Raw genomic sequence first — 25,563 nt, forward strand, 5'->3', positions numbered from 1 at the left:
TCCTATTAGCTAGTATTAATAAAGACACATCTTCCTATCTGAACTTTGTGATGGCTATTGTCATTTTGCTGATATTTATAATCACATGCTCTAGAAGGGTTCCTACAAATGTACATTTTTTTAAATTTAAGAACAGTCTCTATCATGTACGAAGGGTCATTACTAATGGTGCTTAAAGGAGACAGGACACAAAAAGGACTAAGGCACATTACATTCCACCTTAAAAGTCTGTGTCCACTAGTGGAGGTGTAGAGCAGGTCTGACAAGGAGGAGTCATAAGACATAGGTAGGTCTGTTCTAGGAGCAGACCTGTACAAGAAACATCTGAGATCTAAGACATTCAGGAGGCTTAGTAATAACTACTGATTTTTTTAAGCTGAGGCTGCTACTTTAAAAGAATAACCTGCCTTAAGAAAACTTGTGTTATGGTTGAACCCAGCCTTACAGATAATTCTTAACTTTGTAGAAAGGGGTCTTGAATATCTACTAGGGAAACAAAATATTCTTTTATAGTGTCATAATACATACATCATATAATTTGTATTACAACAATAAAAAGATGCAGAAGTGGAAATATTTAATTATTCCTAATCAATGCAGATCTCTTACCTTCCAATTCCTCTAAATCTTTGGGCTTGGTCCAGCGTGACTCCTTGGTTTGAGAGTTATAATAATAGGATTTGCCTGTATCAGATTTATATTCCTTCCAATTACATTGTGAAAAGAGAAGCTAAAAGAAGAAAAAAATGTAAAATAAAGTTACAGGAGAAATGTAGCCTTATTCTTGTAATATACACATACAAAAGATCAGATAACAGTAAACAATCCCACTTCTGTATTAATATATGCCCACAGGCACCCAAATGTATTTAATACATATGTAGAGTAAGATGTACACATGTCAGATGATTCTCGCCTGTTACGAAAAAGGAAAAGGAACATCAGTAATAACTTGTTGTTTATTTTATTATTTTCAGCTTGAGCAACCTCAACTTAAAAACCCAGTATACCTCAAATCGACAACACACATGCTCCCTTCTCAGGAGCACAGCTGTGACTGTGCAGGGGATGTGTTGGACTACTAAAGATACTGCTGCTCTCACAGGGAATGCAGTGGTATTAATTTTAGCTTGTTCTTGGGAAAAAGAAGATCGTGGTAAGGCTAAGACAAGAATAAAGAAACAATCTATTTTTAAAACTTTAAATTACATTTACACTAACCTTTTATAAGAGAACCTTAAGAAAGGGTTATACAGTGGACTTGAACTCAGAAACTGAAAATGTGCTGTGGTATAGTGAACATTAAGAAATGTTTTGTGATTAAGAAGTACTTTATTTATTTAAAAATCTATTTAAAATTTCCTCTGAAAAATAGCAGTAAACCTTCTAGTATGTAAGTGTGCCTAGGAACTCCTGTGCTTCACATCCTCTTGGCTGTATATCTATAGTAAGATCTTAGACACTTGCATCTGATTGTTGAACTGAGGAGGTTTAGAATGAGATTTAGTGATATCAATATTGTGCTGCTCACTGTTCCTCTTGCTAAAGGCTAAGGCATGAAGAAGCAGTGGCCCTGCCTCTACCAAGATGTTAACAAAGTTCACAAAAAACATGATAATTCAGCAATAAGAAAATATCTGCTGCAGGGAAATTACAGGCGAAAAATTTGGGCTAGTCAGTTGCCCCATCTGACTTTTTTTAGCCGCCCTTGCAGAGTTCAGTTCCAGTTGAACTTCTAGTTATACTCATTTAATACAGGGGCAGCACAGTGGCTCAGTGGTTAGCACTCTGGCCTTTGCAGCACTAGGTCCCAGTTTCAAATCTCGGCCAGGACACTATCTGCATGGAGCTTGCAGACTGTAATAAAGACATATGAGGAGTAGGGACATTAGATTGTGAGCTCCTTTGAGGGACAGTTAGTGACGTGACTATGGACTTTGTATAGCGCTGTATAATATGATGGTGTTATATAAATACTGTGTAATAATAATATTAATACTTCAGAAATACAGACATAGCCCTAAGCTTTTAAATTACTTCCTAAATATTATAAATTACATATTCAATATAACTTATATAAATATAAATCTAATTCCTCATGATTTCTTAGTCCTCATCACCATTAGAGAGCTGACTAACTTAGGCACTAATAGAAGGTTAAGTCTAGCTTTGTCTTTACAGAGATACTGAAAAGATATAAAATGGATATTTCAGCAGCTCTGTCTTTCTGCAGGATGGTTATGTTTATGGCTTCTTTCCTGAACCTGCATTTAAGTGAAAACATTTTTTGCATCCGATACCTATTAAAAAAAATTAAAAACACACAGGGCGTATGCGCGCAGCGGACCAAGATGGCTGTGTGTTGATCCGGCTCCACGCACCTCGGGCACACTGGTCTTCTTCCGTGAAGATCAGGCAAGCTACCGGAGATATACCCACCTCTTTAATCAACAGACTCGCTGTGAAACCCTCAGGGACCATGGGACCGACTGGATAACTGGCGAAACGGCCCCTTCAGCCGCGGAGATCACACCGTGGTTTGCATTCTAAATTGGCACAGGAGGCTTCCAGCGCTGATGAATCTGCCAGGGATCCCTTAGATGATTCCCCTTCTTCTGATTCCAGCCAGCAGCAGTTTCCTACGGATCTCTCCCCCTCTGATCATGAACCAGGTGAGAAATGGCTTGATAAAATTAGGAACATTATGAGGGATGAGACCTCTAAAGCAAATAAAAAGCTTTCCTCTGCCTAAATAAAATAAATTAAAGAATTAAAAATTTTTGCAAAAAGCAGAGGGCTTTAAAACCATATTTGCGGACTCTTCAAGATAATATAATGAGATATCGATGGTGATTTCTATTTAAATTGTCTTTTATATATCAAAATTGCCCATATTCGGTGGTTACTGCAGCTGATTTGCAGAAATGTTTGGCGGGCTTGTATCTACATCCTACAGTGAATACCTCTCAAATGTCCCGCGCATCACAGGCACCATCGATACAAGCAGGTTCCCAGGAACTTTCTATGAAGAAACACAGCTCACAGGAAATGGCTTATTCTAAGGCTTTGGGTCGCCTGCAATCACAATCCTTTCGGAAAGTGACAGACGGTTAAACATTTCTTGTTCTATTAAGTTAGTTCATTCTACTTGTATTAGTGCTTTTTTTGATATTTCATATGTGTTTTCTTTTTTTTTGTTTTGTGGTGTTATGTTTGCACCCCTTAGTCATATGCGATTGTTGTGTATACCTTTTTTTTTCATAATTTTTGAACTTATTTCAAACCCCACGGTGTGATGGTCGGTGTTTTAAGATTACCTTTTCCAGAGGTGACACTTGTTCCCGCTTTTCTTCTTTATGTTGACCTCAATTATATTGGTTCCCCCCCTTTATTTTGGAACCAAGGGTCAACTATGATGCACTATGGTGCTTCCCCATCCATGGTTCTTTTGTATATTTTGATTAGAATTCAGAATTTTTCGTTTCTTTTGAGTTTGTTTTTGTGTACCTTATTTTATTTTGTTTTTCTTTTTTTATGCTGACTGTATGTTTTTTTTTTTTTTGTGCCCTGTACCTAGGTTTTTGTAAGGGAATTGCAATTTGCCAGTCAAGAGTTCCTGATGGCATTGAAAGTTCGAACCTTAAATGTGCAGGGAATGAATTCCCCCAATAAACGGTCCACCATATTTAATTATCTTAGATCTAATAAAATCGTGCTTACAGGTGACTCACATCTCTGCTTCTTCTGCACTGAAATATTTACATGCTTCCTATGCACAATTCTATCAAGCCAATGCCCCAGTTAAAAAAGAGGTGTTTTTCAGTAGCAATTCATAAGAAGACACCTTTTATTTGTCATAAGCAATTTTCTGACCTACAGGTTCGCTATTTATTACTGGTAGGTTACATTCTTGATAATATGGTCACTATATGCACATATTATGCACCTAATACAAAGCAAATACCTTTTTTTTCTCACTTGATTAGTATTTTACATGATCACTTGCAAGGCACTGGCGATTCCAATATGGTTTTGAATTCAAAATTGGGTAAGTCTGAATTAGATGGGTCTATTGCTAAACAAGAAACACTTGCTTTTAGTTCTTTGAATAATTTAGACATAAATGGTGTTTGGAGAGAGTGTCACCCTTTGGCTAGAGATTTTATGTTTTTTTCACACCCACATAATTCACATTCACGTATAGATCATATTTTTATTTCACAAACTTTATTGACACAAGTGACTGACTCCCTTTTTTTAACAGTGGCCTGGACAGATCATGATCCTGTCCTTTTGGTGTGCAATTCATTTTTTCCTATACCTTCCTCAGAAAATTGGTGACTTAATGACTCCTTGTTGTCGTATTCTACGAATATGGCAGATTTAATAGCACAAACTACTGAATTTTTTTGGAATAAATTCTGGCAGTGTTTCTTCTCCCTATGATTCTTTGGGATGCCTATAAGACTGTTATATGGGGAGTTCCTATTAGACACGCCTCCAAACGTAAACAAGAACGTATCCAAACTATAGCTAAGCTGGAGGCGGAATTGGAGGTACTCTCTCACAGTTTTAAGAGACATCCCACAGAACGTAATAGGAAATGGTATCTTCAAACTAGAACGGAACTGAATTTGTGTTTGGCTGACACGGCTGAGCGTAATCTGAGGTGGGCGCAACAAACGTTTTACGCGAATGCAAAAAAAATTGGTACTATGTTGGCTAATAAACTGAGGCAGATACCTAAATATAAATCTGTGTTTACTTTGAGAACTAAGAGTCATATCAATACTTCTAACCCTCTCAATATAACAAACGAATTTAGTTACCAATTAGAAAAAATTGTATAGTGCGCCCCCCGAGATTCCATCTTCAAGAATTCAAGCATTTTTATCCACAATACACATTCCGGCACTAAATAGTGATTAGGCAGGTTGTTTGGGTGCTGATATTACCGTTTTAGAAGTGCTAGATGCAATTAAGTCCCTTAAGATTGGCAAGAAGGGTGGCCTGGACGGGTTTACGGCTCTTTTTTATAAAAAGATGACGGACCGTGTTGACCCTTATCTGACTATACTTTTTAACGATTTTAAAGCTTCTGGTTCGCCTAGTGTTCATATGTTACAAGCACAGGTGGTAATGATCCCTAAGCCGGATAAGGGCCATCTTGATTGGTCAATCATAGACCTATATCATTGCTTAATATTGATTTGAAAACTTTGGCCAAAGTGCTTGCCTCTAGGTTGAATGGATTTCTGCCCTCTATGATCCATAAGGATCAAGTCGGCTTGATTCCCGGACACGGACGCCAGGCATCTGATAGTATTCGCCGTACAATCTTGCTTAGTTATTTAGCCAGGAGGTCTAGTCAAGGGTTAATGCTCTTGTCGCTTGATATGACCTATGAGTACTGAAGTTCCAGGATCAATACTTCACAATATACTCACAATATATAAAATTTCACTATCTGCGAATGACATTTTGTTGTATGTAACCACTTCCCATGTGACCTTCACCTGTGAAGATTTTTGCGGGTTTTGAAGAGATTTCGGGGCTTTAATTCCATCCCACTAAATCACTGGCGCTGAATGTTTCTCTTACAAATGCTGAACTTGATATAGTTCGGGCTCATTTTCTGTACAACTGGGTTAAGAAATTACCTTATTTAGGTGTTCAGTCAGTAGAAGATCATGGTGAACCTTTTTTAAAAGCAAATTATGCGCCTCTAATAAGGTCCCTTTGCAGTCCTGGAATATGCCATACCTATGATGGTTTGGATGCATCAATGCTATAAAGATGCCTTTTTTGCCCAAAATGTTGTACTTTATGCGGGTTCTCCCTATATCTCTCCCTTTTGGGATATGTCAAACTATCCAGAGAAAAGTGTTGCGGTTTATATGGAAATCTGGACCCCCTCGTATTGGCAAGTTTGCCATAAATTGCCTAAATTGAATGGTGGTCTTGGAGTACCACATTTTTATTCTTAATATAAAGCTTCCCAATTGGCTTGCTCTTTTTATTATCCATATTATATATTGTCCTTCATGGGTATTGATAGAATCAACTCTTATTTCTCCAGGTTTACTGAGGAATTTAATTTGGAGCCCACCATTAGTTAGATCTAAGAATGTGAGTCCATTTTTGCAGCATATGCTACGGCTTTGGGATTCTCTTAAGCAGAAAGCTAAATTTATTAGTGTTCCCCATCCATTAATGGATCTATTTGATAATACACTTTTCCAACCGGGTTTTAAAGCTAGGTCTAGTTTCAGGTGGTGGAATAAAAGGAATTTTATCACGGTGGGATCTTTGATATCTAGTTTAGGTGTACACTGCTTCAGCTATTTAAAAGAGAAGTATAATAATCCCAATCGGGAACTTTTTCGTTATTTGCAAATTCGACACTTAGTTAATGGTCTGGTTGACGACCCTCTTTAACTATCACAGCCTTTGAACGAGTCTGAGAAGATAAGCTAGTCTTAGAGGGTGCGATTTCTTTTCTATATGCATCAAAAAAGTACAATTCTGTAAACCGTTGTCATATTTATCAACATGGGAAAGGGAGGTTGCAATAGTTTTTTCAGAGGATGCCCTTAATTTATGGCAGGCTATTTCCATATCCTCTAGAAATGTATTTGCTCTAGAAAACTCTTTTAAAGTTCTAATGCGATGGTATCTTACCCCTGCTAGAATGGCACATGCGGTCCCCTTGGTGTCACCGAATTGTTTAAGAGGATGCTCAGCAAAAGGTACCATGGGCCATATATGGTGGCTTTGTCCTAAAGTGGCCAGACTGTGGACAAAAGTATACCATATGCCATATACCATATAATAATACTATACCACGGATAAATTTGTCTAAAGACCCATGGCATGCGCTGTTTCATGTCCTTATTCCTACTAGATTGTAAGCTCTTCGGGGCAGGGTCCTCTCCTCCTGTATCACTGTCTGTATTAGTCTGTCATTTGCAATCCCTATTTAATGTACAGCGCTGCGTAATATGTTGGCGCTATATAAATCCTGTTTAATAATAATAATAATAATAATAATAATAATAAATTCCCAATGTTGATAGAAAATCTTCTGCTCTTATTTCGCATTTTGGGATATGTTGATAGAAAATCTTCTGCTCTTATTTCGCATTTTTTTATGGTTACCAAGTAGACAATTGCACACGCATGGAAAACCTCTGGATTGAACATTATGGAAATTAAAAACCGTATGCATAGGACAATGATTAATGAAAAGATTACGGCCATTATAATGATTCTCATGATACATTTTTGGCTGTATGGCAATCTTGGCTGAACTATTACTTACCGTCCTCTAGGACTCTTTCCTTTTTACATATGGAAGTGAATGTTTTACATTGTAACAGGACATTTTTATAAATTCTATTTTGTTTGTTTGTCTTTTTGTTTTCTGGATGATCCGCATACCATGAGTGTATGATTTGAAGGAGTATCTATAGCAGAGAATTTAGTTGACTTACAAAGATTGTTTCGAAGTAATAATTGCTTGATTCTTTTTTTTTTTTTGCTTTTTATCAATATGTAAAATGTTGTTTGGTCTTTTTCATATTTTAAGTTTTTTCATTTTCTCATCTATTTTATGTTCCTTGTTGTTTGTACTTGATTATGTGTTTTCAATAAAACTCTTTTGTAAAAGAAAAAATTAAAAACACAAGCATTAACCATTTCCAGTCAACAGTTTTGTAATTCTGTGGAAGAAGCCTACCTTAAGCAACCTCTCTACAACTTATTTTACTAACACCTTTATCTCTAACTGCAATCTTTGGGCGGGTAACCTACCTCTAGAAACAGATATCATAGACGGAAGATCATAGTTATGGTCTACTGCAATCAATTAAAAAACCTAGAATAATTCAGTTTATTCCACTGACCTGATTCATTTAGTGCTTATGTACACTATATGGTCATAGTTTGTTTCAGCTTTAGCTTGTTGTGCATCTCATTTCAAAGCCATTGTCATATCTTATGAGTAAAAAGTAATACAGACAGTAATCAATAAAAAGGAAAATACCAGCTGACAGGAACCTATAACTAATACCAGTATCTAGACTTATATTGTCTTCCAAAATCATAGTTATGGCTTTTAAACTTTTCTCCTTGCCATACTGCAAAGACCTGATAATGTTACCTCTGTTTTAGACTTCAGCTCATCTGGCTTCTCCCAAGTGGATTGCTTGGTTTCTGTGTTATAGTAGTAGGTTCGTCCATCTGGTGCTTTGTGCTCTGTCCACAGGGATTTCTAAGATTAACAAAAAGAAAAGAATAAAAAAACAGCAAAGTTAATGTTTTCAGATGTCAAGTAGCACAAACTGACAATTTTTGCATGTACAGGAAAAACGAAGGAAAAAACATGTTCCCAAAAATCAAATAAATGCAAAAACAGAATGAAACCTTTTTTGGAATGTCCTGAGAGGGTGACTGGTCATCCACAGTCATCTTTGGCACCTGAAAATTGTAGCAGACAATTGAGTTAGATCAATATTTCAAATTGGATTACACTTATAAGATTTTGCAAGGGATTTAAACAGAAATTAAAAACAAGAAACAAAGTTTACTTCAACAAAAAATTATTTATTTTTTTAGTGATAAAGTGTGTGTTTGGAGGGGGGGAATTTTACAACCAGTGAAACAAAGTAAAACCCTAATCAGGGACAATAACAATAATAAAAGTTAGTGGGAGGGTTCTATTGGTGTTTTCTTGACGATTTCCCCTCACTTCCTGTCTATGCTACATGCTGCAATCAGGACAAGAAGAAATAAGAAAACTCTCCAATATAGAGGTGACTTATTTCCATAACTGAACTAAACATATGTGTCACGTGTGTGTGTAAGTCAGGTAAAACAGTATACATTTTTAATCTATGCATTTAAAATGTGACATACATTATGCTTTTGTGAATGGAACCTTTGAGTAAACAATGAGACTACAGATAGTGCTTAGGGTTGACAAAACTGATGATGATGGTGTACTATTCACTAAAGTTTAGAAAACACCGGATTAGATGAGATATTAGGCTACTCACAGATGGAGCTGGCTGTGTCACAGGTGCTGAAAACACACACACACAAAACAGTTAGGTTTATAGAGATAGGAAATCAAAAAGCACATAAGATTAAGTTTGTGAAAAAGCTAAATATTATTCTACAACATGGATAGACAACCTAAGTAATGCATCTCTGTGCAGGCATGCAAAATCAATTCCAGTGACACCTGGATAGGTATCACATGGCTAGTGTGTAGGCTCGGAATCAATTGCAGGAGGACCAGAGGATCTTCTGGTGGGCACCTGCTGCCTACAACCACCTCCTTGACATAATAAAGCGTGAACGTCACTGACATTTGGGTGACAACCCTCCCCCTAGTACCTAGGTAAGCCGCACTGTGAAAAAAACTATTGAAGAAGCTACTCTGCCCACATTGTTCCTTCTTATGTGGAGCCCCTATCCGATGGTACAGGAATTGGAGCTGATCTGAAATCTAAAGGTGCAGAAATAGCCTCATCTGAGGTGTGAAGGTGCAGGACTGAGAAGTGATTTGAGATCTGAAGGCTAAAGGTTTTGGAGCTGATCTGAAATCCAGGGCATGCTGTTGTACAATGGCATGCTGGATGTTTAATGTTTGTAATTTTACACATACATGAAAAAAGGTTGCTGACCTTACAGTATCCCTGACTCTCCATTTATTCCTTCTTCTAAGCAGAATACTTACAGCCAACAGATTCTGTCCCTGGAGCTGCCACCTGTCAAAGGATAAATCCACATTTTACTTATGTACACAGGAACATTTAGAACAAAAATGACTGTATGTAATGATCACACATAAAAGTATTATGTATATCAATTATTTTTTTAATTTCACACTCCCTTATTTATATTGTTCTTCCACATTTGCTGTCCAGCAAAAGAGACAGTGGGTTAGTACAGAATATAACACTGCTGGTGGGTGCAAAAGTTGAGCCATTGCAGCAAATAAAAAAGGAACAAAGGCTACATATACACGTGCAAAATGCTCAAGCACGTACATGCTACATTAGGTACACAAAGGATAGTGTCTGGTGGACAAGGATGGGGGGGGGGGGGGGGGGGGGGGGGCAGAAACACATATAGGCAGACAGACACTTGATACTTTTTAAGTTTAAAAAATAGGATGTTGAGCTCATGAAAGAGGTTTATATTCTGTTAATGCTAGCAGTGTTTTGTGATATATATCCTTTTGTGTAACAGATGGAATGAAACTGAACATACTGACCATTGAAGAGGCTGTGGTTGTTACTGCTGGTAGCATCATGGTCGGCAATAATGGTGGCACCAGGCTTGGAAGCTTTGGAGCAGAATAAAAGTTAATAGTCATATCAAAGACTAATTCTATAAACCAAATAAACTCATAAAACATTGATAAAACTTGCAGATGATCAGACATGAGTATAATCACAGATAACTATATGTTACAGAGCATACTACTTTTATTTCAGTAAATGCTTTATTACAAAAAAAAAAAGCAGAAAAAGTAGTAGATAATAGTGGAAAATAGTAGAGCACCCCATATTTAAAGTTTATGTAAAGAAAACACGTTTTTTTACTATTTTAATAGCTTTTATTAAATCTTTCATAATAAACAATATTCTAACAACAACAAGTATATTATCTATAATGAAATATTGAACATTGTTCTATTGGTTGATAAGTATCTCACTTATCATGAACAAATATCAAAATGAGGATATTTAAAGAAAAAAACAAAAAATGAACAAAGAAAGAATACTAGATTGGAAAAATGAAGTAGAAGGAAAGAAAAAAAAGAAAAGAAGTTTATTATATCTAAAATACTTATTTTATACATTTTTTTCATGAGCCAGTGAGTTTGCATCTTGGATTTCTCAACCATCTGGACCAACAACATGTAAAGTTCTGACTTTTGGATGCATACGATCAATATCTATATGAAGTATCGTTAATTGGGGTGTTGAAACAATTGGGACATAATTGGTTAATTCTGAGATTACTGTAAACATTTATTTCCAGTATGATCTCAGGGATAGACAGTACCAGAACATATGTGACAATGAACCTACTTCTCCACATTTTCTCCAGCAGTTAGGAGAGTAATTTGCAAGGAATTTAGAAGTTTTGTAATGCCACCTATTCAATATTGTATTCAACAATTCCCAGGGATTGGCAGAACTAGTGGCCTGCTGGGTTAAAAAATTTCTTTTTTCCCATAATTGGGCAGATATTGGAGTTGCCCATTTCCATCTCCTATTTTACCATAGAAGGTGTTTTAGTAAAAATAATATTATTTGTAAAAACTTTGTAACAAGGGGAAATTCATTTAGTATACAAAGACAATTGTAGTATTTGGTTAGTTTCTGGTGTGCAATAATTTTGGATGAAATTAAATCTGATGTAATACAATGTTGTATCAGGAGATACGTATAAGTTTCCCTTGCTGGTAAGGAATAGGAAATCTGAAGAAATTAAAATGGTTCAAATCTTTGTGTATTAACCTGTGGATGAATCTCTGTAATGCCACCTCCTTCCTATGTTGACAAATTTATCTTAGGAATATAAATTTTCAAAATTGGAATATTAATTGTAATTCCAGTTGTAGATTGGGAAAGTAGCATTTTCTGTAATAACAACATTGAATATTGCCCTTAACATGGGCGGTAGCATCAAAGATGGTTTCTCTCCCAATAACCATGATACCAATACCCATTTAGGATGACCTGGGGAGAGCAGGTCTGATTCCATTAGTACCCATAGTTTTTCCACATTTAGATTCCTTAAATATTGCATTTGGTCAAAATTAACTGCAAAGTAGTAGTTTTGTATATCTGGGAGACCAAAACACCCAAATTTACGATTAAATTACGATTATGTGAGCAGCAGGGTTTTATGTCAGCCCAAATACACCTATTAATTCATTTAATCATGAAGAGAAAGTATAAATGATTTAGATTAAGGAATTGGAAGTGATATAAAAACATATTTTTGCCAGTGTAATCATTTAAAAAGCTCCAATACATCCCCATGTCGATAGTTCATAATGAGCTATTGCTCTTAAATCTTGTGATATTTGTGCTAAAGGAGGTTTATAATTTGCATTAAACATTTCAGAAATAGAGGGGGTAAGTGTAATACCCAGATATGATATGTTATTAGCCCACTTATAACACACTTTAAAGGAAGACATTTGTTAATGTAGTTTTTATCTTAGTTGTTATATGAATATGAAGAATGTGTGATTTAATAGCAATAATTTTATAGTAAGAAATCTTGCTAAAAAGGTCCAATGTTCTCTGTGGATGTGGTATTGAATTTATAGGGTCTGTTATAACATCGTCAGCGAATAAGCTTATTTGATGTGAGTGGTCATTTAAAGGTAAGCCAGATATATTAGTATATTCTCCTATAGATTGAGGAAAAAACTTTTTTTGTTTTACCTGTGGATATTATCCCTACTTGTCCTTGTACAGAAAGTCATCCACAATTTAAAGTCATGTGAAAAAAATGGGGGGGAGGATAGCTTCCAAAAGAGAATGCTTTTATAATGACAACTAAATAAGGGTATAATTGTATCCTTTGTCTCTGACAAAGGAAAGAGAAATCTTCCCAATGCACAGACTGAAAAACTATTTTCTAACTTAAAAAATGTACACTTTAAATGTTCATGTCATTTACTGTACATCTTTTTTTTCTGTACAGTACAATGACACTGAAAGTTCATACCTGAGCAAGAGGTGGTGGTCCTGCCATGGGTGGAATCATTGGTGGCATCATCGCATGTGGAATAGGGGGCATTGCAGCACCCCTCTGTCCAACTGGTGGCAATCCAATTGGTGGAAAGGGAGGTGGAAGCCCAGGGGGAGGCATCTATAAAAAAAAATGGCAATTTCTTGTATATGGTCTAAAAGATGATTATTAGGACCTTTATTAAAACATTTGCTTTCCGTCCTGGGTTGTTAGATCTTCCCACTACAGCTGCTGGATATTTTCCCACCATTCTATACATAAACTAATGCATTAACAAGGCTCCTAAGCTATACTAATGAACGATTCTGACTGTTTGCTATGTACTTGGTGCTTTTTCCCTTTAACTAATAAATTAAACTCATTTTTACCACAAAACAAACATGGGCTATTTAATTTTAGTAAGTGATATTTTATTTTTACAAAACTGTAAAAAAAGTTAAAACTTTTACAACAAAGTATTTCCTTAAGTTGGTAATCTTAAGGTGAGGTTATACTTCTAACCTCCAGCAGTGTGGCATGTGTAAGCTACTTTGCCACCGTGGACATGCTCGTCCAGTGTGGTGTGTGAGTGCATTTGTCTCGGCATATACCGAATATACTGAGCTGCACATGTGCAGTTCAGCTTACAATGAAAAAATGACAAGAATCCATTGTTGTAGACATGTCTGTTCTGCAATAAAATGCTTGCCTACTCACAAATTATTTAAGTTAAAAGCCCACTTTGAGTTTTTCAGTGATTTTACTTTTTACTGATTTTACAGTGATTTTTAATCTAAATTGTTTCAGTTGCTGTTTGCATGTCTATATGACCTGAAAGACAGCAAGAAACTCTTTGGATGCTAAAAGTCAATATGCAAAGTGCAGAATCCTAAAAAAACAATAAAAAAAAAAATCAGAAATCATATTTTTTTCAGCTAATTGTGCCAGTAGATCACTTATTTTTCCACTTTATGCATTAGGTGACAAAACTATTCATTCTCCAGTAAAACTGCACAGCCTGTGGTAGACAGTAGTCTTAGATGTACTTATATGTGAAATGGAACATAAAATACAAATTAAATCCCAAGTCCTGCAAACACCTTTTAGGCACCAAATGGAAAAAAAGTCATATCATATCTACCGACAAGATGAATGGAGGATACAAAATGTTAACTGTTGTGATAACACTTTGACAAACTGATTCATGTATGCAGTTCTTGCTTTTGTCTACGGTTCTGCTTTAAATATACACACTATATGCTTTCAAACATACCTGTGTTTGCCTAATCCTTTTGTGACTATTAGACCTTGGTAACCAGACCAAATTTATAAGTGTCAGAATCTATTGGTTAACGTTACAATAACTATATGACTGATCTGCCAAGCAAAATCATCTTTATAAAGAAAACTCCCAAGACAAAAAAAATACTTTAATAAGAATCCTAAATAACTATTGCAATTAGTGCTCAAGACAAAAGCACAGACAGCGATCTGCATCATGATTGGTTGTTTTTTTTGTTTTGTAATTCCACACAATATATTGAAGGTGATAACTGCTGTTTTTTTTGACAGATGGCCGTGAATATAATTGAGAGATTAGTTTTATGGAAGTAAAATGAGGAATTATTTAGAACTGATATTTTATTTTTTATTACAAATTAGTATTCAGGGCCTTGTCTAATAGGTCTGCAAACATGTTTTTAAGATATTTTTAAAAATCTAAATGGTATCAAAAGTAAAAAGACTTCCTGTTGTATTTTCGGAGAGAATGTATATAGTTAAATAGAGCAAAGGACAGCACAAAAATGTGAAGGGAGCTTAACTCTTCTATTCTTTATCCCCCAAAAAGCATAACATGCCCTATGTAGCAGTAATTTACTGCTACCATGCCACACATGTTATGCCCTCTAAAAGTAACACTGGGACAGCAGAAAAGGAGCCGTTTAAGGTGATGATAATAAAATAAATCACAAAATAAAAAAAAAAATGATTTAAGACAAAAAAGGCTTCAGATTCATGTTTTTATTTCAAGCAAAAAATAAATATTACACGTCTTAATAACATTTATCATTGTGGATAAAAATTTTTTTGGGGGAAAAAATCATCATGAAATAAAATATGTAGTGGTGTTATAATAGTTATCTGGGCCCAAATCTAACATCTGTAATAAAACAGCAGCATCAATATTAATGCCTTGTATATAACTGTAGAGTCTTTTTACAGCTGAAGACAAAAAGAAAGAGATAAGAGCTGATAAGCTGTAGAGGAAAATACCACAAAAGCATAAAAAAAGGCACACAGAGTATACACTTGCCGTTTGTACCAATTCATACCTGTAAAACATTCTCCTAGATTGTAAGCTCTTCGGGACAGGGTCCTCTCCTCCTCCTGTGCCACTGTCTGTATCTGCCTGTCATTTGCAACCCCTATTTAATTTACAGTGCTGCTTAATAAATTGGCGCTATATAAATCCTGTTTACTAATAATAATAATAACATGCAGTTAACACACTTACAAAAGGTGGAGGCATTAGGGGAGGAGCAGTAGGAAAAGATGCAGATTGGCCAGGTGGAGCTGTTCCTGAGTCTGGTGCTGACTGTAAAAAAAAATAAATTACAGCTGTTAGTAAAACAGGTTTGGTTTTAAAAGTTTAGTGACATAATTCTTTTCAGTGCAATGCCCTTTGTAAATTGTAATCTTTTTGTTTTGCTTAAAGGGGAGCTGAACACCACATAAAAATGGCAGACTAATAACTAGTTACCAAAATTGCTGGGGTTACCCTGGAGCTGATGAATTCCCTGGATTAGACTTACATGTTCTGTGCTATGTATCTGTGTAGAGGTGGCCATATTGTCAGGGCTTTACTTCCTGTCATCAGAGCCTCCAGCAAGGAGAACACTGAGCCAGAGTGGAGACAATTACCACCCACTGCAAAATGTTCCAATGCTGTTTCTTCAAGAACCAGGCCAGTGGTGCAGGAGGTGCCAGAGGTCAGGAGCCACATAGAAATGTCTGTTCCTGCTGCCATTCTGAACACTGATAACCTGTTACTGTTAACATAAGAGCATTTCTGGACTCAGTTAAAAAGAGGAAATTACTGATTTGTATTGGCACCAATTTACATCAATATGTTTTTGTTTACTGATTAATCTAAGATTACTACAAGATGTACCACTGCAATGCCAACAGTGCCAGTCTTGTTGAGGATGAACATAGTTCTCTCTTGAAGGAACAGAGACTTCTTGCTATAGCTGTAGTCTTTACAGACACATGTGTGAGAACAATCAAAGGTGGTTATTGTTCTGATTTTTTCAGGAAAGGTGGTGGTATTTATACAAAAGAAAGAATGACAGAAAGGTAATTAAAAGTTAACAGTCAACAGTGATCTTTCAGGAATCCAGAGTCATTGATGGCCCCGAACAATGCATGGCTCTGGTATATAGGCTATCTCCTCTCATGCCCCAGTTTATTAGCCATTGTTTCTTATTTATAAGTTGGTTATTGTCATTGTTGTTATTGTTTCCTATTTATACTTTGGTTATAGTTACACAAAAGAAACTTAATGATATTTACAGGTCAATCACTCTTCACAATGCAGTCAGCTTTCCAGATATTTAAAAAATGATGAACAATGGTCAGTTGGGCACAAGACTGATCCCAGGAAAATAAAAGGCGTAGATAAAAAAAGTATTTTGTTGGTACGAGGCAAAAGCCTTGTATATAGAATATTTTATGATTTCCTCTTATATATCAAAATATTTATATCAAAAAGTCCTCATCAGTCTACATGCTTCTCTTAGTATAGATTAAGCTCCCTCTTTGCACAGTACACACAAGTAATAAAAAAAACACAGTAAATACAGATGTTCGAGCTCCCTTCCATCCTTATTTAGAGTCACCATGGATTTTGTTTTTGCAATCTAACACTACATAGCTGTTGGTAGAACATTACTGACTATACAATGTGACTGCAGAGAGCAGCCTTTCTCAACCTTTCATCAACCGTTTTAACATAGGGGAACCCTTGAAATAACTTTCAGGTCTTCAGGGAACCCCTCCTATAATTACTTTATCCACAGTTTACAGTATATTAGTGTGGTGCTCAGTGGGAAGAATGATTCTCACATTGTTGGCCAGAGGGAAGAATATCACCCTTAAAGATAGCCAAAAACATCATTTGTGTCCCTTAAACTGACCTAAGAAGCAGAAATTGCTCAAAGAACCCCTAACAACCTCTGGAGGAACCCTAGGGTTCAATAGAACCCTGGCTGAGAAACATTTGTATACAGCATGGTAATTCTACAAAAGGTATAGTGGGTATTCTGCCAAATACTGTCTGTGCATATATTTATATCTTGGAGCACATATTTCACCCCTCATCACTCGGCAATGTCAGCACCATCTCCTAGCAAGTCACTGATAGGGAACCCAACATAAATGCAAGTGAAGGATTGAATTTCAGTATGTTTATATCAGCTAACATCAGCTGTTTGCAAAGACTCCAAATTAAATATTATATTATACCTATGCCTAATTCAAATAAATTGTATCTAAACCCAAGAACACAAATGTGTCTTTAGATGCAGTGGGTGTATTTTAATTTCATTTTTTCTTCACCTGGTGATCATGTCATTAACATTGTGACAATGATCATTCTTTGTAATATATCAGTGGTTGTGTTATCACAGTAGAACAGGAAATGTGTAGAACAGGATTATAGAACACCTCCCCCCGTCCTCATCCAAATAACATTTGAGGAAGGTGTTTTGTGGTCCCTATTGTTGTATAGACATTAACATACTTTCTAGTAACACTGCAATGTACAAAGCACATCAATAGATTTCTAGCAAGATCAACAGATTGTTTTTTGGCATCTATCAAATAGAATTATTTAAATTATTTTCAATAATATATTTATTAGGAGTTGTAATAAAATACATTTTTGTTTAGGGTTTACATATTCTTGTTTTAATTTAAAATTTCCAATTAATAAGGTTTTTTGTGAACTTATATGAGTGCCATGCACATCATACCCAAAGCTTCCCTAAATGTTCAGTCCAGGTGCATGAAGTGTGTTTATCAGCCTTAAACTGCACCTGAACCAGAATACTGACAACTATTGAAACATTGGAAATCTAATAGATCTAAAGTCACAGTCCCCACATAATAATAAATAAAATGGAGTAACAAGCACACAATTATATATGAGTAACAGATGTTTTACAAATATAAACATGTTTTTGTTCATGCAGTAAATATCTGTAGAGACTGCTGATGGTTTTCACATAGCAGCACCAATTTCAGCTGTTTATAAGAAAACTACATGTCCCATGATTCCGTACATTGTGTATCATGGATGGGGGTATTTATACTTGTAATCTCAGCTATCTTCAACACAATAGAGTGGCTACAAATGAAGAACTTGCTAAACTAAACTAACTAACTAACTAAATACAGCTGAGGTTGTGGGTGATCCTAAAGAGGAACTAAACTCAAAATCCCCCGAAACACAAAAAATACACACACCTTCAATTCCGCAGGCAGTCTGGACCCTTCAGAGGTCTCTTCCATCAGGTCATGGGTCGTCCTGGCATCCGTCTTCGGGCTGGCCCTCGGGGAGCCGCCATTTTTGCCTCCCTTCTAGGTTCTTCTTCCTAATACACCTGACCCAGGAGCTACGTAAAAGGATCCCTCTGCACATGCCCAAGATAGATTGGTATCCTGAGAAGCTGTGCACTCCCATTCTTTCTCGATCACCTAGGTGATTGAGAATTGAGGGGCGGTGCTGCACCCTTTTTTTGTAAAAAAAAAAAAAAATAATCAACAGAATTTTATCTTTACAATAAGGGTTGTCTACCCTTTTTTAGTAAAGTGAAAACTCTGAGTTTTTAGGTACGCTTTAAGGCTTGAGCTCTTTCTGAAGCTTCTTGTAACTCTTTAATGACCAAGACAAACTCTGCAACTGTTTCTTTTTGCATATCAAAGCACAGCTTGCTCCAGAAGTTAATGAATGTCCAGGCTCCATAAATATTTTTTTTTTGCTTTGTTTGTGATTCTCACAAACAAATTAACAGTGAGGATTTTATACAGTAAAGGTGCGTACACACTTCCAATTTTTATCGTTCCAATCGAAAGACGAACGATCGATTGGGCAAAAAATCGTTCGTAAAAAAGTAACCAACGACGCCGACGAACGAGGAAACTAGATGGAAACGAACGACCGGACCGGCGGATCGGATTGGCCGACGATCGTTGAACATCGTTCGTGTGTACGGTCGTTCGTTGATCGTCCATGATCAGAGCATGCGTGATGAACGAACGTCCGTTCACTTTCCTGTCGTGCACATAGTTCCTCTATCGCTTAAACGATCGTATCTATTGTGTGTACAATATCTACGAACGATCGTGTCGTTACCTCTATGTGCAAGATCGGTGCTATACGATCGTTCATATATATCGTGCAGGAACGTTCGTCGTTCGTTTTCCGACGATAATAATTGGAAGTGTGTACGTAGCTTAACTGAGACCACACTGCCTAATATGTTGAGAGGAAAATAATGAACCTGTTCCGACTTACATACAAATTCAACTTAAGAACAAACCTACATTCCCTATCTCGTATGTACCCGGGGACTACCTGTATGACTCACTGCTGCCAGCTGTCACATGTGCAGACATTGGTTCTATTTGAACCAGCCCTGCCATGTGAGTCCTCCAGTGCCTGGCAAGGTACCAGCTGAGGGGAGACATGTAAAATCACAGTGCCAACCAAATGATTAATTTCAAAGATTGCATCAAAAACGTAACTCTTTCCAAGAGTGGTATGAGACAGGAGACTGCTGCGGCAGTCATGCAGCACAGCCTTGCCCTCACCTCTGGAATGAGCACAGCAAGTTGCTGACCTGCTAGTGACCTGAAATCAGTTTCACAGAAACTGGCAGTCTGGTAGAAATCCGGGATTGCCAGCTTTAAGACTGCCCATGTGACATTGCCGTAACAGCCTGTAATCATATTAGAAGTCTGCCAGGCTGCTGTGAACCATTCTCATTATCATAGAAAACAGAAGATTTCAGTGCCAGCTTTTTGCAATTTGAAAATGAACTTCTCCACAATGCTAATAGATATACAGATAAATAAGGGCTTGTTCTGGGATGATTTTGTTGTATGATACTGTACAGATACTGTGTGTATAGGGGGGTATCGGGGGCAGGGCTGGATTAGTAACCAATGCCATTGCAGGCTGGGCATCAATGAGCATGGCTGTTGTGCCAGTGGGAAGATTATGGTGACAACACTAAGACTGCAGGAAAGTCTAACAATGCTGCGTTGTCACCCTAAAAGCAGAAAGTGACTTGAGGAAAATGATAAATGCGAGGAGATGTACCAAAGGGATTCTGCAATGCAGGGAATGATTTTCTTTTTGTTTGCAGCTTTAGAAGCAGATAAAAGTTGTGTGCCTGAGCCCATAATAAAGTGATATACCAGGGGTATTAGTGCTGGGTGCCCCATCCCCCCTATATAAGGATGTTCTGTGACCTCCAGCCTGTCATAGGCTGTATTCCCTGCACCATAATAATCCTTCCACAGCGCAGCCTGCATGCTGCCCCGGTGTCCCACCCTGTTATATACAACAAATACCCCCAGCACCCCTCTTCCTTCTACCCTCCGCCATTTACTACGAACACCCCAGTCGCCGCCCCCCTCCCGGTACCCCGGACACAAATAAACACAGCTCCGTTACCATCCCTGCTCCAGCCGTGAGCCGACACACGCTCCGCCCCCTTAACAAGCTGCATGGCCATTGGCGGAGAAGGCTCTTGGGGGCGGGCACTGCACAGTAACCTGTGTGATGCCAGCCGGGCACATGTGACCATGATATGTGCCCGCTGCTGTACAATAGAAATAACCAGGTCTGGGTGGCATGGTAACCACTGGCAAGGTTTTACATGGCATGGCAATTAGGCAAGAATATACCCAGCTTAGGTATGTTCAGGTGGAGATAGGAGATTGCAATGAAGATGATGCCAGGGCAGGCAGGGTCATCAGTGGCCCCAGCTTGGCATTTTTTCCTGCATAGTAATCTGACTGTACAATGTCATTTTTTATTATCTCCTATGTGGTGGTTTCCAATCCATATGAGGCTTTACAAAAAAACCCAAAACAATTATTAATTATGTTCAGATACTGTATGGTCCAATGTATTCAGTATTGTTATGTACTGTGTGATCAAATGAAAATATTCATCTGTAATATGATTGCTTCTCCAACACACAAATCACAGAAACAATACGTATCCATTCTATTACCAGTTTAGCCAAAACAATATGAGATCTTAATAAATTCTGGTTTGCATTGTTGCATTGATCTATTAAATCCATGTGACCTAACAAAGCTTTGTAATGTGAGGAGTAAACAATCCATTCAGACAGGTTTTTATGTTGTGCTATACAGGAAGGTACTGAATTTGGATTACCCCCTGCCAGACACTAAGCAGCCATCTCCGCTATGATCACTAAAACATCACAGGATTGCAGGTGCTTCTGGTCATCGACCAACCCATTTCATTCTCCATAGCAGTATTTCTCCACCAGGTTCACTTAGACCAGAATACTTAGAGATCCTCCATAGTTTTGTGCTCCATTTGGTATCTTATGTGGACATTATTTTCTGCATACCAGATCCTAACCAAGAGAATGGATTAATGAGATAGTAATGTATATATCGGTGCCGCTTGCAGTGTACGCTATTCCTCAAAGATCTTAAGATCAGAGGCACATTGATGGGTAGGTCCCAGAATAAGATCATGTTATAAAAAAAAATATATGGGGTGAGAGTGATGTGTTTCAAACTACAATCATGTGAAAAAGTTCTCTCCATGAAAATAGTCAACTTGTTTGAGCAGACAAACATTATATTGTCTTTATACAAGAGCCTACAGATAAAGGTGATATGTTTAAACAAAAACACAAGGACATATTTTCTTTTAAATCATTTAATCAGCAAAAATATGAATAAATGTAATAGCGTGCTGTGGAAAAGTAGGCTCAAAAGATGGCATTGCCTTTTTTAAGGGGAAATTACTTTTTTGTGATTTGTATATAACTCCATACTCATCACTGACATCAACTCCACCATGCAAAAATCCTTCATTCCCGAGATGTTCATGGGATTCTTTAGATAAACTACTAATTTTAAAAATACCCACAACACTTCAATGGGATTCAAATCAGGACTTTGATTCGGCTGGTTCATAACCCCCATTCTATTCATTGCTTACTGGGTTTTGCTAGGTGGCTTCAAATCATTATCGTTTTAAAATATTTCTCTCTTTTCTTTCCTACTTGGTGTCCACCCCAAATTTTATGTTACCATTTAAATTGAATATATATTATTCCTTGGTTTTATAATTTGTTGTTGCACTGTTTGTAATGAATACTGATTTTTCTTTGATGTATTGTAAAATGCAAACTGTTAAGTAAAAAGTGTTATGAAAAGTTTGAAGACTTCTTTTGGCATCTGATGGTCGGCTCTTGGATGATCTATTGGTTACCTATATGACCTTTCTGTAGGCACTATTTGAATAAAGGGGTCTATCCAATCATTGAATTGCTAGCATGTGGAGGTGACCATAAGGTGTTATTTTACAAGGTTGGTTCCACTGTGTAATATACAGCAAAAAGTCCCTTTTAGGATTTCAGTTTAAAAAAAGAAGAGTGAGCTGAATTTTAATCATGAAACATACTGTGTAGGCTGCAGCTCAATAAGGTCAGAATACAAGGTACCACTTGCTAAAGCTAAGTGAAATTGATTTTCCTCTACCTAGCACTGGGAATGGAAATAATAACAGACCTTTTTTACCTGGGGTCTCCAGAGATATAAAGCAGAATAACACGTTTAAATATATAATTACTTTGAACTCATGGATAGATTGTGCAATTACCATTTTGGATTCATCAGTAAGCATTATCAAATTGTATTTGTAAAATAACTAAAGCTGCATGTGATCTGAAGACTCGCAATTCAAAAGATTTTCTTGATAACCAAGCGGTTGAAGAAACATTTCCATCTGATGTAAATTTTAAAGATTCCAGCTGAGGGGGGAAAAAGATTGAGTAACAGGAAAACGTGGAATGTACTAAAAGATAATGATATATAAACAATAGGATAACCTTACTAAAGGATACATTTTTCATTTTAAGTAGATTTAAATTCTTACTGGATGCTAAATAGCATTGATGAGTCACATATTTTTTTTTTTTTTTGTTAAAGAAAGTGTGCTTTCACAATTTTCTTTATGCATCTAACCACTGCTGATCTCCTTTACCATATTTTACGCCACCTAAAACAAGTGGTAATACATGCAATAATTTCCTGATGGTGAGAAGAGCAGTCTATTCCCATGGAATGCAGTTTCCTGCAGGCAAAAAGGTGACTAGGTGACATAAAAAGACTTAGGAAACTATTTACATCCTATACTGAACAAGGAACTTGGCAGGTATACCAGAAATTTTATTGAAAGTTGCAAATTTATAAAGAACAATAACAGCTTTTTGAATTACCTTATCTTGCTAAACATATGTATGGTTTTTGTGGTTGGGTTTAGTGATTGGGGTGTACTTTTAGGCAACCCATGGACAAAGGCTGCATCTACTTTTTTTCTACATATATAAAGCAAACACAACTTCCTTTGTTTAACTTATTATTTATATATCTGTCTCAAAATGTAAATACTGGTTGTTAAAAAAGGTTAACCTGTTTTTGTTCATTTGGAATGTGTACATCCTATTAAAGAGTTTGTTCAGCTCCCCAAAGTCCAAATGAAAGTTTTGGGTTGGGTGTAAGTTTACCAAGATCTACAAACTGTTCAGTGGACCCCTTAAGAGCAGTTAGCCTACTAACTGTCTGCTCAGACATGCATTGGAGAGTGAGCAGAAGGAGGGAGCCTCATGTTACCCAATCCTTTAAAGTACTGAGTTTTTGGAGCTTTGGCATTCAAATGGGGACAAAGAAGGACAAATTACACAATGGAAACATTCTCACCTGCCCATTCAAGAAGAATGATATTGCCTTCTGATAGTTGTCCTCCCTTCAGCAGGTATACTCACCAATTCACACTTTGTCAATGCCTTACCACTACAGAAGTCCAACCTTATTACCATCTCTGCTTAGTAAGCATCAGTTTTGGATTTTGAGTATGACTTACTAAGGCAGTTAAGGCTGTTCAATCGACAAAATGAGTTATCACTCTGCAAGGGACAATTCACTTAGCTTAGTGAATGAGGTGAATCTTTGCTGACTTTACCACCCAGTCATTTCCCTACATAAATGGCTATTCTTTGCAAAGAGAATTTACGCCACATTCACTAAGGCTAGGTACACACATGTAATGGTTCTCGTCAAGAAATCGGCTCAGGGCTGATATCAGACAAGAATCTTGCTTGTGTACAGGGCTCGTCATCCATCATCCAAACAAATGTCCTGGTGGATCCACGGACGATGGACGACGAACAATGGTAATGGAAGTGAAGGGGGAGAGAGCACAGTGCATCGTGCAGTCATTGGAAAGGATTGTGAAAGATCCTTTCCAATGACAATTAGTGCACGTGTGTACGTAGCCAAAGTTGGTTGAGTTATCCCTTGCTCACTGATAATTCACTTTTGCTGTGTGAACAGCCAATCCTTTAGTAAATCAACCCCGGTTCCTGTTTAATTTTTTTAATTATAAAAGAGGTGTACTTGTTATTGTACAAAACAACCTTAACTCAGCAAGTATGTTATGTATGCAACACGATGGCTTTACTCTGAGGGAGAGAGTGATGCTTATTTCATTGCGAACACTGGCATTGAACAGGCTTCATGACCATTAAATAAATTAAAACATCAGTACTTATAGTAGTTTAGCTGCAGAGGCAACCCAGTCATCTGTGTAACTTTAAGCTATCAGGCAATGCATTCATCTTATAACTGCCTGTTAAAAATGTAAATATATTTCAATAATTTTTTTTAATATATGAAACCTACCCAATTTATGTGACCTGTAAAAACCAAAGGTTCATGTTTGAAAAGCAAACCTTTAAAGCTGTTACAAGCTTAAGGCAGGAGACAGTAATAATTATATGTTTAACATGGGGGAACCCTTGAAAAAACTCATATCTTGGGGGAACCCCTTCTATACTATATTCACAGCTCACAGGAGTGGAGTTCAGTAGAAAGAATGCGTTCTTCATTGATGGCCAGGGGAAAAGACATCACTGAGAATCCAGGAGACGGTACACAGTAGTTCTACATGGTGCAACAAAAAAGACTATGCATTATGAGAAATGTATCTTCTGCTCTACCGTCTTTGTAATATAAGGTTTACGAAGAATGGCTGCACAGCATAGGAGACAAATAAGAAAAGAGACAATAAGATCACAGAGAAGTACAATAAAAAAAAAAAGTTTTTGCAAAACAGACAATTTTATTAATAAGTAAAGAAGTTCAGTAAGCTGTTATCAATAAACTCATTGTATTTTTCATTTAAATACATTGTCAACTAATATTCTCATTTAGGATAAGAAATTTGTACCAATATTTTAAAACATCATGTCTCTCTGTTACATTTCAATAAATACAATAAATCAACCAAGCAGTTTATTCAGCAAAGAAACTAATGACACCTACTTGTATGTATTCTACCTATCTAATGGTAGGTATGTACTGATACAGCAATTCACAGCCCTTAATAAATATATATTTAATTTCAATTGGAGTTTTGTAAAATTCATTATATAATATTAGTTTATTTAAAATGTAAAT

At 36.7% G+C, this 25,563-nt stretch overlaps 1 protein-coding gene across 5 annotated transcripts in view; it reads right to left on the reverse strand.

Moving 5' to 3' along the window:
- Positions 1-20,554, reverse strand: part of PRPF40B (pre-mRNA processing factor 40 homolog B) — a 47,725-nt gene extending 27,171 nt beyond the window's left edge. For 2 of the 5 annotated variants that reach the window (XM_072409603.1, XM_072409628.1), the window contains exons 1-9: positions 18,292-20,446; positions 15,281-15,361; positions 12,763-12,906; positions 10,283-10,354; positions 9,743-9,773; positions 9,057-9,082; positions 8,425-8,478; positions 8,162-8,272; positions 610-730 (exon numbers count right to left, since the gene is read on the reverse strand). In XM_072409603.1, coding sequence (XP_072265704.1) covers positions 610-730; positions 8,162-8,272; positions 8,425-8,478; positions 9,057-9,082; positions 9,743-9,773; positions 10,283-10,354; positions 12,763-12,906; positions 15,281-15,361; positions 18,292-18,336 — 685 coding nt within the window. In that variant the 5' untranslated portion in view covers positions 18,337-20,446. Of the gene's footprint in view, positions 1-609; positions 731-8,161; positions 8,273-8,424; positions 8,479-9,056; positions 9,083-9,742; positions 9,774-10,282; positions 10,355-12,762; positions 12,907-15,280; positions 15,362-18,291; positions 20,449-20,506 lie in introns of those variants that run through there. The other 3 variants (XM_072409619.1, XM_072409594.1, XM_072409612.1) reach the window with 3 other exon arrangements.
- Between the last annotated feature and the right edge of the window lie 5,009 nt (positions 20,555-25,563).

This window comes from Pyxicephalus adspersus, chromosome 1 (assembly GCF_032062135.1).
Source record: "Pyxicephalus adspersus chromosome 1, UCB_Pads_2.0, whole genome shotgun sequence".
Taxonomy (NCBI): domain Eukaryota; kingdom Metazoa; phylum Chordata; class Amphibia; order Anura; family Pyxicephalidae; genus Pyxicephalus; species Pyxicephalus adspersus.